General features: G+C 41.3%; 1 protein-coding gene and 1 long non-coding RNA gene across 3 annotated transcripts in view; one reads left to right on the top strand and one right to left on the bottom strand.

The window, feature by feature from the left end:
• LOC140188532 (short transient receptor potential channel 4-associated protein-like) overlaps positions 1-16,971 on the top strand; it is a 171,991-nt gene that overhangs the window by 116,317 nt on the left and 38,703 nt on the right. For both annotated transcript variants that reach the window (XR_011883320.1, XM_072244905.1), the window contains exons 7-11: positions 254-455; positions 1,002-1,187; positions 7,465-7,607; positions 8,210-8,338; positions 10,467-10,525. Coding sequence is in view for 1 of the 2 variants with exons in the window: in XM_072244905.1 (XP_072101006.1) it covers positions 254-455; positions 1,002-1,187; positions 7,465-7,607; positions 8,210-8,338; positions 10,467-10,525 (719 nt within the window). In the remaining variant the exon portion in view is untranslated. The remainder of the gene's footprint in view (positions 1-253; positions 456-1,001; positions 1,188-7,464; positions 7,608-8,209; positions 8,339-10,466; positions 10,526-16,971) is intronic.
• Positions 12,180-16,971, bottom strand: part of LOC140188552 (uncharacterized) — a 49,267-nt gene continuing 44,475 nt past the window's right edge. Inside the window, exon 3 of the long non-coding RNA XR_011883327.1 lies at positions 12,180-12,252. This is a non-coding gene — a long non-coding RNA (uncharacterized lncRNA). The remainder of the gene's footprint in view (positions 12,253-16,971) is intronic.

The following is a 16,971-nucleotide window of genomic DNA, read 5'->3' as shown; positions in this document are numbered from 1 at the left end:
TTCTGGACTCATCGAGTCTAACTTTTCACGTTGATGTGCAGACTGAAGGCTGACTGCATCAGTCTCATGTAAGCCATTGTTCGTTTATGTTGGTTGGTCCCATTTATTGGGATGAAAAGTTTAAATGCAGGTAATAACTAGCTTGATATTTTAGATTAATTTCTAGTACCTTTTTAATATTTTTTTTATCTCAAACACCTATGAAAATAGTTCTATATAGTTCTCACTTTACATTGACATTATTTATTTCAAGGAGATGATCCAGTTACAGGATATTCCAAACCTTACAAACCTGGTCGCTAGTTTTGACCAGCAACAACTTGCTAATTTCTGTCGGATTCTTTCGGTGACAATCTCAGAACTGGACACAGGAAATGATGACAAACACACACTGCTTGCCAAAAATGCACAACAGAAGAAAGCTGTAGGACCTTCACGAGCAGAAAACAACCAAGGTAGGGTGTAATCCATATTTGGAGCTTGATTTACACTGTCAGCTAGATACTGGCTACCATTTTAGTATTGTAATGCAATCTCAGTTATTTTTCCTTTTTTTTTGTGAGTGAAATTGACTTTCTTCCTTTACCTCATGACTCATCTACCAATTCTGTTCTCCCATGAGAGAAATCAGTGTGTTCAATTTTAAGCAAGAAGCCAGAATTTTATTATATTCATGCAAAATTTGTAGTCAAACTTAACTTTTTTAAAAAAATGTTGATTGGAAATGATCTTGAGTTTTATCAGAGGAGGCACAGGAGACTGCAGATGCTGGAATCTGAACAATAAATAATGTATTGGAGGAACTCGGCAGATCATGTTGGAGAAAATAAATTGCTGATGTTTTGGCTCAAAACCCTTCAGGGCACGATTTTTATCCGAACTGTATTCTGAGCACAGTTGGTTGGCTTCTCTTTCATCACTGCTTACATTATTCTTGCTCATGAAATCTATTCTGTAATAGTTCGAGTATTCAAATTTAACCTCTCTTAATCCCAATTTAGTTACCCTTTTAAATATTCCTGGATTCATTGAACGTTTGTGTAAACTGGCCACGCGCAAGGTCTCTGAGACAGCTGGCTCAAACTTGCAGGAGCTAGAAGAATGGTATACATGGCTCGACAACGCATTGGTTTTTGATGCCTTAATGCACATGGCAACTGAAGAAGCTGACCAAAGCAGTAGCACAGGTATGTCTGATGCACCCCGTTTCTAATAGTAACTCAGAATGTACAGCGCTTTAACAGGCTATTGATCAATCTGGTGTTGAATCCCTATAAAAGCTGCCTAAGACACCCCTTCATCACTTTACTTCAGTATATCCTTTGGTTCTATTTCTCTAGTACCCACTTGCACTTGCTAGCTCCTACAATTTTTTGGCCACCTTTCTTGTTTTTTGTATTCTTGCTAGATTGTGTGTAGTTCTGTTCACCACAGTATAAGACCATAAGACATACAGTTGAAGTCAGAAGTTTACAGGCACTTTAGCCAAATACATTTAAACACATTCTTTCACAATTCCTGACATTTAATCCTAGAAAACATTCCCTGTCTGGTCAGTTAGGATCATTACTTTATTTTAAGAATGTGAAATGTCAGAATAATAGTAAAGAGAATGATTTATTTTGGCTTTTATTTCTTTCATCACATTCTCAGTGGGTTAGAAGTTTACATACACTTTGTTAGTATTTGGTAGCATTGCCTTTAAATTGTTTAACTTGGGTCAAACGTTTTAGGTAGCCTTCCACAAGCTTCTCACAATAAGTTGCTGGAATTTTGTTCCATTCCTCCAGACAGAACTGGTGTAACTGAGTCAGGTTTGTAGGCCTCCTTGCTCGCACACACTTTTTCAGTTCTGCCCACAAACTTTCTATCGGATTGAGGTCAGGGCTTTGTGATGGCCACTCCAATACCTTGACCTTGTTGTCCTTAAGCAATTTTGCCACAACTTTGGAGGTATGCTTGGGGTCATTGTCCATTTGGAAGACCCATTTGCGACCGAGCTTTAACTTCCTGGTTGATGTCTTGAGATGTTGTTTCAATATATCCACATAATTTTCCTTCCTTATGATGCCATCTATTTTGTGAAGTGCACCAGTCCCTCCTGCAGCAAAGCACCCCCACAACATGATGCTGCCACCCCCATGCTTCACGGTCGGGATAGTGTTCTTCGGCTTGCAAGCCTCACCCTTTTTCCTCCAAACATAACAATGGTCATTGTGGCCAAACAGTTCAATTTTTGTTTCTTCATATTAGAGGACATTTCTCCAAAAAGTAAGATCTTTGTCCCCATGTGCACTTGCAAACTGTAGTCTGGCTTTTTTAATGGCGGTTTTGGAGCAGTAGCTTCTTCCTTGCTGAGCAGCCTTTCAGGTTATGCCAATTTAGGACTCGTTTTACTGTGGATATAGACACTTGCCTACCTATTTCCTCCAGCATCTTCACAAGGTCCTTTGCTGTTGTTCTGGGATTGATTTGCACTTTTTGCACCAAAGTACGTTCATTTCTAGGAGACAGAATGCATCTCATTCCTAAACGGTATGACAGCTGCGTGGTCCCATGGCGTTTATACTACATCTGTTGTTTATACAGATGAACATGGTACCTTCAGGCGTTTGGAAATTGCTCCCAAGGATGAACGAGACTTGTGGAGGTCCACAATTTTTTTTTCTGAGGTCTTGGCTGATTTCTTTTGATTTTGTTTGTAATCTTCTGACCCACTGGAATTGTGATATAGTCAATTAAAAGTGAAATAATCTGTCAGTAAACAATTGTTGGAAAAATTACTCATGTTATGCACAAAGTAGATGTCCTCAATGTCTTGCCAAAATTATAATTTACTAACATGAAATCTGTGGAGTAGTTAAACAATGAGTTTTAATGACTTCAACCTAAGTGTATGTAAACTTCTGACTTCAACTGTAGTATCACAATGAGGCCATCTGGCCCATTGAGTCTGCTCCGCCATTCAATCTTGGCTGATCCTTTTCCTCAACCTCAGTTCCTGGCCTTGTCCCCGTGACCTTTGATGCCATGTCCAATCAAGAACCTATCAATTTCTGCCTTAAATACATCCAATGACCTGGCCTCCACAGCTGCATGTGGCAACAAATTCCACAGATTCACCACCCTTTGGCTAAAGAAATTTCTTCGCATCTCTGTATTGAAAGGATATCTCCCTATCCTGAGGCAGGGCACTCTTGTCCTAGACTCTCCCACCATGGAAACATCCTTTCCACATCTACTCTGTCTAGGCCTTTCAACATTTGAAAGGTTTCAATGAGATCCCCTTCATCCTTCTTAATTCCAGCGGGTATAGACCCAGAGTCATCAAATATTCCTTGTATGATAACCCTTTCATTCTGGAAATCATCCTTGTGAATCTCCTCTGGACCCTCTCCAATGCCAGCACATCTTTTCTAAGATGAGGGACCCAAAACTGTTCACAGTACTCCAGGAGAGGTCTCACCAGTGCCTTATAAAGCCTCAGCATCATATCTTTGCTCTTGTATTCTAGACCTCTTGAATTGAATGCTAACATGGCATTTGTCTTCCTCACCACCTTCAAAGTGTTCTGCACAAGGACTCCCAAGTCCCTCTGCATCTCAGATTCCTGGATTTTCTCCCCATTTAGAAAACAGTCCGCACATTTATTTCTACTACCAAAGTCCGTGGCTATGTATTTTCCAACAGTGTGTTTCATTTGCCACTTCCTTACCCATTCTCCTAATCTGTCTAAGTCCTTCTGCATCCTGCCTGTTTCCTCAACACTACCTGCCCCTCCACCAATCTTCATATCGTCTTCAAACGTGGCAACAAAGCCATCTGTTCCATCATCTGAATCATTTGTATAGGATGGATGTGGATACTTTAGAGAAGGTGCAAAAGAGATTAACCAGATTTTGCCTGGATTAAAGTATTGGGATAAGGAGAGGTTGTTTTCTCTATGGAGTGTCACAGGCTTTGTGATGACCTGATGGAAGTGTTCTTGGAGTCTGTCAGTCTAAAGTGAAAGGGGAAATATTTAAAGGAGATGTGATGGGCAGGTTTTCCACATGGTGGTGTATGGAACGAGCTGCAGTGGAAGTGGCAGATGTGGGTGTGATAAAAATATATTTGAGCAGATATATAGATGTGTTCGTCCATCGCCGATGTCGATGAGGACCTCGACACCATTATGATGGTGTCGAGACTAGCGCATGATTTGGATTTAAGTGAGGGAGAGTTGCGCAGCGTCAGCCTCACGCTCTTCCCAATTCCCATCTGGATCCAGTGGCAAGACAGAGTCGAGACGGCTGGAGATGGGACTAGGCGCAGTGGATGACCAGGATGTCTTCTGTGTCTTGTCCTGCTCTACACGTTCCAGGACGCTTGCAGAGACCTCCTTCTTGACCGTTGGACCTTCTATTGGTCTCGTCCACTCAATCCACCGGAGTCTGTCTTCACATGCTGGGATAGACAACTCCCAAAAATATATAGATACAAAGGTTTTAGAGGGATATGGACCAAATGCAAGTGACCCCAGTTTAAGTAGGCAGCTTGGTCCGAGGGTATAATTTCTATGCTGTAAAGGCATAGGTGAGATCAATCTTTTTCCCCAGAGTGAAAATGTCATGTTAGATAGCGTAGCTTTAAAGTGAGATTGTGAAAGAATTAAAGATGTGCGAAGGTGGGTTTTTTTGTGCCAAGAACAGCTTTGAGAGATGGTAGAAGCGAATATGTGATAGGAATGTTTAAGAGGCATTTAGGCAAGCATGTGACAGGCAGATAATAGGTAGATACAGCCCATTTGCAGGCAGATGGGATTAGTTTAGATTGGTATTATGGTTGGCCAAGACAATAGGTGAAACAACCTGTTCTATGCTCTAATGTTCTATATACTTAAACTATAAAAACTTCCACTGATTTTTTTTTAATATAATTAGATTAGCAAAGCATAGTACATTGGGAGAAATCATAAAGAAATTATCTGCCTCCATGAGGTAAACAAAATGCTTCTAGGAATTATAATACATTAGATCGAAAGGGAAATGAGAGCTTAATGAAAAAATAATTTAAAATAAAAAATGAGAGAAATTCATGAATGGAAAGCTAATAGTATAACAGAACAATATCAAAATGGATAGTTAAAGCTTTTTCAAGTATGTAACAAAAAAAATGAGAGATAACAGTAGATATAGGACCACTAGAAAATGGGGCTGGAGAAATAATAACAAGGGACAAGGAGATAGCAGATAAACTAAATGAGTATTTCGAATCAGTCTTCACTGTGGAAGACACTAGCAGTGTGCCAGATGTTGAAGGGCATGAGGAATGAGAAGTGAGTGCAGTTACTATTACAGGGGAGAAGGTGCTCAAAAAGCTGAAAGACCTCTAAGGGTACATGAGTCACCTGAACCAGATGAACTGTACCCTAGGGTTCTGAAAGAGGTAGCGGTGGAGATTGTGGAGCCATTTGTAATGATCTTTTAAAAATCATTGGACTCTGGCATGATACCAGAGAAATGAAAAATTGCAAATATCACTCCACTCTTTAAGAAAGGAGGAACACAGGAAAAATAAAATAGTAGACCAGTTAGCCTGACCTGACTGGTTGGGAAAATATTGGAGTCAATTTGTAAGGACGAGCTGATGGAGTACTTGGTGACACAGGACAAGATGGTACAAAGTTGGCATGATTTCCTTCAGGGAAAATCCTGCCTGACAAACCTATTGGAATTCTTTGAGGACATTACATGTCCTCAGGATACTGGATAAAGGGGATGCAGTGGATGTTGTATATTTGGACTTTGAGAAGGCCTTTGACAACGTGCCACACATGAGGTGCTTACCAAGTTAAGAGCCCATGGTATAACAGGAAAATTACTGGCATGGTTAGGGTATCGGCTGATTGGTAGGAGGCAGTGAGTGGGAATAAAAGGATTCTTTTTCTGGTTGGCTGCCAGTGACTAGTGGCGTTCTGCAGGGGTCAGTGTTGAGGCCACTTCTTGTTATGCTGTGTATCAATAGGTGGTTTTGTATCATCAGCAAACTTGGCAACGAAGACTGATGGAGGAGCAGGTAGTGTTGAGGAAACAGGTAAGCTGCAGAAGGACTTAGATTAGGAGAATGAGCAAGAGAGTGGCAAAGAAATATGTTAAAAAATGCATGATCATATACTTTGGCAGTAGAAATAAATGTGCAGACAGTTTTTCAAACGGAGGGAAAATCCAAAAATCTAAGATACAAAGGGACTTGGGATTCCTTGTACAGAACACCCTATAAATGTTAACTTGCAGGTAGAGTCGGAGGTGAGAAATACAAATACAATGTTAGTATTAATTTCAAGAGGTCTGGAATACAAGAGCTACATGTGATGCTGAGGCTTTATAAGGCACTGGTGAGGCCTAACCTTGAGTATTCTGAACAGTTTTGGGCTCCTCATCTAAGAAAAGATGTGCTGACATTGGAGAGGGTTCAGAGGAGGTCCACAAGGATGATTCCAGGAATGAAAGGGTTATCATACAAGGAATATTTGATAACTCTGGGTCTGTACTTGAATTTGGAAGGATGAAGGGGGATCTCATTGAAACCTTTCGAATGTTGAAAGGCCTAGACAGAATAGATGTGGAAAGGATGTTAGTGGGGGAGACTAAGACAAGAGGGCACAGTGTCATGATAGAGGGGCGTCCATTTAAAACAGATGCGGAGTCATTTCTTTAGCCCAGAGGGTGGTGAATTTGTGGAATTTATTACCACAGGCAGCTGTGGAGACTAGGTTGTTCGGTGTATTTAAGGCAGAGCTTGATAGGTTCTTGATTGAACACAGCATCAAAGATTATGGGGAGAAGGCCTGGAGGAGGGGTTGAGGAGGAGAAAAAGGATCAGCCATGATTAAATGACAGGGCAGATTTGATGGGCCAAATGGCCTAATTCTCCTATGTCTTATGTTCTAATGATATTCCAAGATCTCAGCTAAGGAGAGATGACTGGTTTGTCATTCCTATAATTCTAGAACTATTCCCACAGGTTGGGTGGCAGCAAATATAATACAACAATCTAAAGTGGAAGCGGGGGATGGGAAATGTACAAGTTTCCTATTTCATTGATCAAATGAGATTGGTGATGTGCATTTCTACAGTATTTGTTCATAACCTTCGGGAAGTATTAAGGGCACACACCAGTAAGGTTGAAAGGAACAGAAGAATTAATCAAATTGTATGAGAAATGGTTAAGCCAGACTTGTTTTAAAGAAAAATTTTTAGATTTGGAAAAAAAAAGGTAGATTCTTAACTTTGAGCATTGTGTCAGAATTTGGGATAGGAAGTGTTGAAGGCATGTTTATTGGGCATCCCTGTTCCCCTCATTGTAATTGCAAATCTGATATACAGGGATCTTGAACCTTCAGCAGTGTATTTCACAACTGCAAAAACAATTTGCTGATTGTACACTGTGAAGCCTTATTTAAACGTTATTCTTCACATTCAGAGTCTGCAGATGAGAGTGTGTTGGCTGCCAGCCAGCTCAGGAGCCGGCTTCCTCAGTCCATGAAGATCATGCATGAGATCATGTACAAAGTGGAAGTGTTGTATGTGTTATGTGTACTGCTGATGGGAAGGCAGCGAAACCAGGTGAGTGAGAAAAGCAGAATTAATAATCAGTCATTTTTGAAAGAAATTGGGTTGGAATTGCAGTCATCTGAGGTTAGGGTAAGGAAAAAGGCCATTAACATTGTTCTGCAGAAATCTGAAGGGCTGAATATACTTCTGTGATAAGAAAGTAAGTAATCCTGCAGGTTTCTTTAATTCTACAAAACTCCTGTCTCCCCATAACTTATACTCACAAATCCAGACCCAGAAGTACAACCAAGCCACAAGAAGATAATGAAGTCAGATGATGAGTGTTTTCCTGATCTTCAGTAAAATCAGTACGGTTTTCACAGTAATGGATCAATTCACGCATTTTAGCATCCATAACTGAATGCAAGTCAGGTGGAAGCTTGTTTGTTTGTTTGTTTGTTTGTTTGTTTATTTATTAGTTGATGATGCTTGGGCAATTTTTAACCTCTCTTCACCCTTGGGTTCACTTGATAAAATTCCAGCTGAGGTGGCTTGCTTTAGTATTTGGGGTACAAATTATTTAATAAAAAGCAGGAACTGAAAGCTTTGGACAATATAGACATGCTGACTGATTTTGAAAATCAGCTGAAGAATAATTTCTCTGTTTCTTTCAGGTTCACAAAATGTTGGCAGAATTTCGACTTATTCCTGGACTTAATAATCTGTTTGATAAACTAATATGGAGGAAACATTCTACTAATCACGTCCTGCACGGGCAAAACCAAACCTGTGACTGCAGCCCAGTGAGTATGCTTGCAGGAATTGAGGAAATAACAGGCAGGGTAGACAAAGGAGAGCCAGTGGATGTTGTTTACTTGGATTTTCAGAAGGCCTTTGACAAAGTGCCGCACTTGACCCTACTAAACAAGATAAGATCCCATGGTATTACAGGAAAGATGTTAGCATGGATAGAAGACTAGCTGACAGGCAGGAGGCAAAGAGTGAGAATAAAGGTTGGCTGTCACTGACCAGTGTTGTTCTGCAAGGGTTGGTGTTGGGGCCAGTTTTTTTCCCACATTGTATGTCAGCAATTTGGACGGTGGAATTGATGGCTTTGTGGCTATGAAGATAGAGGGGCAGGTAGTGTTGAGGAAGCAGGATGTCTGCAGAAGGATTTAGATAGATTAGAAAGAAGTGGCAGATGTAATATAGCGTGGAAAAGTGTATGGTCGTGCACTTGGATTGAAGAAATAAAGGTGTAGACTATTTTCTAAATGGAGAGAAAGTAAAAAAAATCAGAAGTGCAAATGGACTTCGGAGTCGTGCAGGATTCACTAAAGGTTAACTTGCAGGGTAACTTAAGGAAGGCAAGTGCAACATTAGTATTCATTTTGAAAGGTCCAGAATATAAAAGCAAGGATGCAATGCAAAAGCTTTAAGGATTGGTATCGGAGCAGTTTTTGACCCCTTATCTATGAAAAGATGTTCTGGCGTTGGGGAGGTTCATGAGAATGATTCTGGGAATGAAAGGATTAATATATGAGGAGCATTTGATGACTCTGGGCCTGTACTCACTGTAGTTTAGAAGAATGAGATGGGATCTCATTGAAAGGCCTAGAACGGTGGATATGGAGAGGATGAGAGGGCACAGCCTTAAAATAGAGAAACATTTGTTTAGAACAGAGATGAGGAATTCCTTTAGCCAGAGGGTGGTGAATCTGTTGAATTCATTGCCGTAGACAGCTGTGATTAGGCCAAATCATTGAGTATATTTAAAGTGGAGGTTGATAGGTTCTTGATCAGTTAGGGCATGAAAGATTGTGGGAAGGAGGTAGGAGAATGGGATAATAAATCAAGCATGATGGAGTGGCAGAGAAGACTCAATGAGTTGAATGGCCTAATTCTGTTCCTGTGTTTTATGGTCTTTAAGGAGTTGATTTGCCATTTTATTTTTTTCTGATATAATATGCAATTTTCTTGATGGTCTAGTTAAAAATTTTCTGTTAAATGTTATCCAGTGTAGAACTGGACCACTTGTTCAACCATTCCGTTATAGCATTCGTGCACCACTTGAATTTGCTCCCGTCTTTACTCATCTAAAGTTATCTGTGTGATCCTCTGTTTCCTTCTCCACAGTTACTTGTGCAGTTTCTTAAATGTTTCTTCACAATTAATTTCAACCACCCTCAGGAAGCTTCACATTCCTGCCACTTTGCTGACTTCTTGTGGCTATATTATTACGGTTGGCTCTTGTTAAGCTCTTTTCCATTAACTCTGTAACCCTTCCATATTTCTGCTGACCTATTTCTCAGTCTTCATTCCACTAGGAAAAAGGCACCCTGCCTATACTCATTGAGACACATATCATGTTTTCATATTTCTTTACAACATAGACCATTCAGCCCATGTTTAACCTGAGTCTCCAGAATAATCTCTTCATTCCCACTCCCCCACATCTTTATACCCTGTTCTTTCATGTGCCTGTTGGCAGCCACTTACATCAACACTGGTTTAGAGTTGACAATTAACCAACTACCTGCAACTGACTCCCTGCCCATTTCATCTTGACGACAAAGTTACAAAATTATGTTCTTGTCTTTACATTAATAATCGGTAATCTGAACCATGATTCCAGCATTTAATCTTGTTGTATCTTCAAAGCTTACAATGGATAAAATGCAGCAGTAATTTTGGAAAAACTGAATAATGATACAAAGAGATGGGTTATCTAGGAATGAGATGAGGCAAAATTCACTTAGTGGTGAACTTTGATTTTCTACCTTGGAAGTTTTCATTGATATCTGGATAATAAGAAAATTGAGGAATGTGGTAATGGCACTAAGGTAGACAGTCGTTCGTAATCTTATGAAAGTTCAGCTAGCCTCCTTGTGCTTCTGTTTTCTGTGTTCTTATATTTGCCTTCTTTCACAGGAAATTTCCCTGAAAATCCAATTCCTAAGGTTGCTGCAGAGTTTCAGTGATCATCATGAGTGAGTATTAGAAAATAGTTACAGTATGGTGGCCCTTGTGATTATCTGGAGAATTCTCTTGGCAGCGGGCTGGGAATCCATGCAGAAAGACAAGAAAGCAATGCAGAGATCGAAGCAAAAGCTAGAAAAGAGAAGTAAGTTGTGGAGTACAGAAAAGCCAAATGCAAAGGACACAAAGGTTACTAGATTCTAAAAGGACAATTAGTGTATGGGTGCTTTATCTGAATGCCTGAAATATTCGAAACAAGCTCAGTGAACTGTGGCACAAATCGGTACGAAAGGCTATGATTTACTGGCCATTACAGAAATGTTGTTTCTGGATGGGGATGATTTTGGTTTAAACATTCAAGGTATCAGGTAATATGGAAGGATAAGAAGGCAAAGAGTGGATGTAGACAGGTCATATTCTGCATGGAGGTTGGTGACCAGTGGTGTCCCTCAGAAATCTGTTCTGGGACCTCCTTCTCTTTGTGATTTTTATAAATGACTTGGATGAGGAAGTGGAGGGATGGGTTAGTAAATTTGCTGATGACACAAAGGTTGGGGATGTTGTGGATAGTGTGAAGAGCTGTCAGACGTTACAGCAGGACATTGATAGGATACAAAACTGGGCTGAAAAGTGGCAGATGGAGTTCACCCCAGATAAGTGGTTCATTGAGGTAGTTCAAATATGATGGCAGAATATAGTATTAATGGTAAGACTCTTGGCAGTGTGGAGGATCAGGGGGGATCTTGAGGTCCGAGTCCATTGGACGCTCAAAGCTGCTGCGCAGATTAACTGTGTGGTTAAGAAGGTATACGGTGCATTGGCCTTCATCAACTGTGGGATTGAATTTAAGAACCGAGAGGTAATGTTACAGCTATGTAGGACCCTGGTCGGGCCCCACTTGGAGTATTGTGCTCAATTCTGGTCACCTCACTACAGGAAGGATGTGGAAACTGTAGAAGGGGTGCAGAGGAGATTTACAAGGATGTTGCCTGGATTGGGGAGCATGCCTTATAAGAATAGGTTGAGTAAACTCAGCCTTTTCTCCTTGGAGTGGCGGAGGATTAGAGGTGTATGAGATGATGAGAGATAGTCAGAGACCTTTTCCCCAGGGCTGAAATGGCTATCACGAGAGGGCACAGTTTTAAGGTGCTTGGAAGCAGGGACAGAGGAGATATCAGGTAAGTTTTTTCCACAGAGAGTGATAAGTGCGTGGAATGGGCTGCCAGCAACTGTGGTGGAGGCGGATATGATAGGGTCTTTTAAGAGACTCCTGGATAGGTACATGGAGCTTAGTAAAATAGAGGGCTATGGGTAACCCTAGGTAATTTCTAAAGTAAGTACATGTTTGGCACAACATTGTGGGCTGAAGGGCCTGTGTTGTGCTGTAGGTTTTCTATGTTTCTATAAGGGAAAGGGAGGTGGGGTAGGTAGCACTCATAAGTATGAGATCAGGGTGATAGTGAGAGGAAATATTAAGATCTAAACAGCAGAATGTTGAGTCTATCTAGAAATAGCACAGGGGGTTAAAATCACTGGTAGAAGTTGTCATTAGTGCACCAAATCATAAGACTACAGTGGCACAGGCAATAAGCCTAAAAATACCTGATTCATGTAAGAATGGAATGATAGCAGTCGTAAGAAACTTCAGCTTACAACGTGCAAGTTGGTTGCAGCAGTCTTGAGGAGGACATTGTAGAATTCATCCTTGAATGTTTTCTTGAACAGCATGCTAGTGAACCTACGAGAGAAAATGCTATCTTAGATCTGGTCCTGTGCAATGAGACAGGAAAAATTAATGTCTTGTAGTTATGGATCCTCTTGGAAAGAATGATCACAGGATGATTGAGGTTTTCATACCAGTCGAGTGTGCAATAGTTTGATTAAAGCCAGTGTATTATGCCTAAACAAAAGCGACTACAATACGATGAGGGAGCTGCTGGCGAGCATGGACTGGTAACACAAACCATATGATGCGATAGATAAGAAACAGTAGAAAGCTTTCAAAATGGATTTTCATGGTGCTCAACAGAAGTGCATTCCAGTTAAAAGCAAGGACAGTAAGGGTGGGGAGAACAACCTCTGGATAATGAAGGAAATAAAAGAAGGTATCAAACTAGAACAGAGGCAGAGTGGTGATTGTGAGGCTTTAGCTCTTCAAGGCTGCAGCAAAGAGAGGCTTCAGTCAGGGAAAGGAAAGAAAAGCTCGTTATGTTTTTTACTCAAAGAAACATAGAAAACGTACAGCACAATACAGGCCCTTCAGCCCATAATGTTGTGCCGATCATGTACTTACTTTAGAAATTGCCTAGGGTTACCCATAGCCCTCTATTTTTCTAAGCTCCATGTACCTATCCAGGAGTTTCTGAGAAGACCCTATCGTTTCTGCCTGCACCACTGTCGCTGGCAGCCCATCCCACGCACTCACCATTCCCTGCATAAAAAACTTATCCCTGACATCTCCTCTGTACCTATTTCCAAGCACCTTAAAACTGTGCTCTCTCATATTAGCCATTTCAGCCCCGGGAAAATGCCTCTGACTATCTACACGATCAATGCCTCTCATCGTCTTATACACCTCCATCAGGTCACCTCTCATCCTCCGTTGCTCCAAGGAGAAAAGGCCGAGTTCACTCAACCTATTCTCATAAGGCATGCTCCCCAATCCAGGCAACATCCTTATAAATTTCCTCTGCGCCCTTTCGATAGTTTCCACATCCTTCCTGTAGTGAGGTGAGCACAGTACTCCCAAGTGGGGTCTGACCAGGTTCCTATACAGCAGTAACCTTACCTCTCAGCTCTTGAACTCAATCCCTCGTTTGTTGAAGGCCAATGCACTGTATGCCTTCTTAATGTTGAGAGTAAGAGGATAAGATGTGAGAGAATAGGACCAATCAAGTGTGACAGTAGAAAAGTGTGTATGGAACCAGAGGAGATAGCAGAGGTACTTTGCTTCAGTATTCGCTATGGAAAAGGATCTTGGCGATTGTAGGGAGGACTTGCAGCGGACTGAAAAGCTAGAGAGGATGTAGGTATTAAGAAAGAGGATGTGCTGAAGCTTTTGGAAAGCATCAGGTTGGATAAGTCACCAGGACCAGACAAGATGTACCCCAGGCTACTTTGGGAGGTGAGGGAGGAGATTGCTGAGCCTCAGGCGATGATCTTTGCAACATCACTGGGGACGGGGGAGATTCCGGAGGATTGGAGGGTTGCAGATCTTGTTCCATTATTCAAGAAAGGGAGTAGAGATAGCCAAGGAAATTATAGACCAGTGAGTCTTACTTCACTGGCTGGTAAGTTGATGGGGAAGATCTTAAGAGGCAGAATTCATGAACATCTGGAGAGACATAATATGATTAGGAATAGTCAGCATGGTTTTGTAAAAGGCACGTTGTGCCTTACGAGCCTGACTGAATTTTTTTGAGGATGTGAATATACACATTCAAGGTAGAGTAGTAGCTGTAGTGTGTATGGATTTCAGCAAAGCATTTGACAAGGTACCCCATGCAAGGCTTATTGAAAAAATAAGGAGCCATGGGATACAAGGAGACATTGCTTCGTGGATCTAGAACTGGCTTGTCCACAGAAGGCAAAGAGTGGTTGTAGTTGGGTCGTATTCTGCATGGAGGTCCGTGACCAGTGGTGTGCCTCAGGGATTGTCTGGCAAATCTTTGTGATTTTTATAAATGACCTAGATGAAGAAGTGGAGGGATGGGTTAGTAAATTTGTTGATGACACAAAAGTTGGAGGTGTTGTGGATAGTGTGGAGGGCTGTCAGAGGTTACAGCAGGACATCGATAGGATGCAAATCTGGGCTGATAAGTGGCAGATGGAGTTCAACCCAGATAAGTGTGAGGTGGTTCATTTTGGTAGGTCAAATATGATGGCAGAATATAGTATTAATGGTAAGACTCTTGGCAGTGTGGAGCATCAGAGGAATCTTGGGGTCCAAATCCATAGGATGCTCAAAGCTGCTGTGCAGGTTGACTGTGTAGTTAAGAAGGCACATAGTGCATTGGCCTTCATCAATCGTGGGATTGAGTTTAGGAGCCGAGAGGTAATGTTGCAGCTATATAGGACCCTGGTCAGACCCCACTGGAGTACTGTGCTCAGTTCTGGTTGCCTCACTATAGGAAGGATGTGGAAACCATAGAAAGGGTGCAGAGGAGATTTACAAGGTTGTTGCCTGGATTGGGGAGCATGTCTTATGAGAATAGGTTGAGTGAACTCAGCCTTTTCTCCTTGGAGCAACGGAGGATGAGAGGTGACCTGATGGAGGTGTGTAAGATGATGAGAGGCATTGATCATGTGGATAGTCAGAGGCTTTTTCCCAGGGCTAAATGGCTAGCATGAGAGGAGAAGTTGGGGATAAGTTTTTTAAGCAGAGAGTGGTGAGTGCATGGAATGGGCTGCCGGCAACAGTGGTGGAGGCAGATATGATAGGGTCTTTTAAGAGTCTGCTGGACAGGTACATGGAGCTCAGAAAAATAGAAGGCTCTAGGTAACCCTAGGTAATTTCTAAGGTAAGGACATGTTCCGCACAGCTTTGTGGGCCAAAGGGTCTGTATTGTGCTGTAGGTTTTCTATGTTTCTAATCACTAGATTCTGGAATCGTTCTGGAAGACTGGAAAATTGCAAATGTCACTCCACTCTGTAGGAAGGGAGAGAGGCCAAGAAAGTAAACTCTAGGCCAGTTAGTCTGACATCAGTGGTTGGGAAGATGTTGAAAACAATTAAGGATGAAGTCTCCGGGTACTTGAAATAAAGGGACTCATTTCTGTCTGGCTGACAGTGACTGGTGGTGTTCAACAGGGGTTTGTGTAGGGACTGATTCTTTTTATGTTGTGTGTCAATGATTTGGATGATGGTTTTGTTGCAAAGTTTTCAGACGAAATGAAGCTAGGTGGAGTGGCAGATAGCTTTGAAGAAGTAGGAGACTACAGAAGCACTAAGACAAATGAGGGGAATGGACAAAGAAATGGCAGATGGAATACAGTGTCAGGAAGTGTTTGGTTATGCATTTTGTTCGACGAAATTAAAGGGTTGACAATTTACTAAATGAAGAGAAAATACAAAAAATTGAGTTGCAAAGGTACTGAATTCAGAAGAATGAGTGATGACCTCATTAAAACCTATCGGATGTTGAAAGGCCTTGATAGAGTGGATATGGAAAGGTTGTTTCCCGTGGTGGGAGAGTCTAAGACCAGAGGAGACAACCTCAGAATAGAAGAGTGTCCTTTTAGAACAGATGAGGAGAAGTTTCTTTAGCCAGAGAGTGGTGAATCTGTGGAATTCATTGCCACAGGCTGTGAGGTCTATTTAAGGCAGAGATTTATAAATTCTTGATTGGTCAGGGGATGAAGGGGTACAGGGAGAAGGCAGATGATTGGGACTGAGAGGAAAATTGGATCAGCCATGATGAAATGGTAAAGCAGACTCGATAGACCAAATGGCCTAATTCTTTTCCTATATCATATGATCTAGAAGTTCATGCATACAAAGTTGCCAAGGGTAGTGGGAAACCTAGTAGCTGGTTATCTGAAGAAAAGATTTTCCCACTGTCACCATATAATAACCTATGAAAAGGGGAGCAAGTGTAGTTGACTTGGTCCCTTGAGTTTGCCATTCAATGTGATCATGGCTTTTCTTCTCCAGGGCTCTAGTTCTTCTTGTGCTAACTACTGGGCCATCAATTCTCAGAACTTTCAAAAGTTATTTTCTACTTCTTTAAGTACCTCCTGCGATTTACCCTCTACAACACTCTGAGTTAAAGAATCCCAGAGCTGCTTCACCCTCTGGAAGAGGTTGTTCCCACATTCTTCAATTTTAAATGACCACCTCTTTATCTTTTAACTGTGTGCACTTGTTCAGGATTCTTTCAATAGTGGATACAACTCGACAACTTGTGTCCATTTATGATTAGATTAGATTATGAGGACACGCAGTCCTCTTTTATTGTCATTTAGTAATGCATGCATTAAGAAATGATACAGTGTTCCTCCGGTGTGATATCGCAGAAACACAAGACAGACCCCTATTTAACAAGTACGATATCATTTCACTGGAGAGGCTGCGCGCGCTGCATGATCTCTTATGCTGAATAAGATCGACCCCTCCCCCACCCCCACCCATTCTTCTAAACTCCAAAGAGTGTAGGTATTTTTTCCTAGCTGCTCCTGAGAGTACAGTATCATGAAGTATCCTAGTGAATCTCATTTTTGAACTACCTCCAATGGTAATGGACCAGTCATGTGAACCAGAATCCTGCACAGTACTCCAGAAGTGGCCTCAAATATTATTTCATTTTATTAGCTCCCTCTGCCCTTCTCAGTCTTGGGAATTAACCATACTGTTAATTTCAGCAATTTCTTATTCTATGTCATGTCTACAAATTAAAATGTATTTTTGAGGTGAAAATAGTGTAAAATAGTAAAACACCCAGTTCTTGTGTCTCAGACAC

Source organism: Mobula birostris, chromosome 2 (genome assembly GCF_030028105.1).
Source record: "Mobula birostris isolate sMobBir1 chromosome 2, sMobBir1.hap1, whole genome shotgun sequence".
NCBI lineage: Eukaryota > Metazoa > Chordata > Chondrichthyes > Myliobatiformes > Myliobatidae > Mobula > Mobula birostris.
The sequence above is the reverse complement of the archived record's forward strand: the minus strand, read 5'-3'. Positions and strand labels throughout refer to the sequence as shown.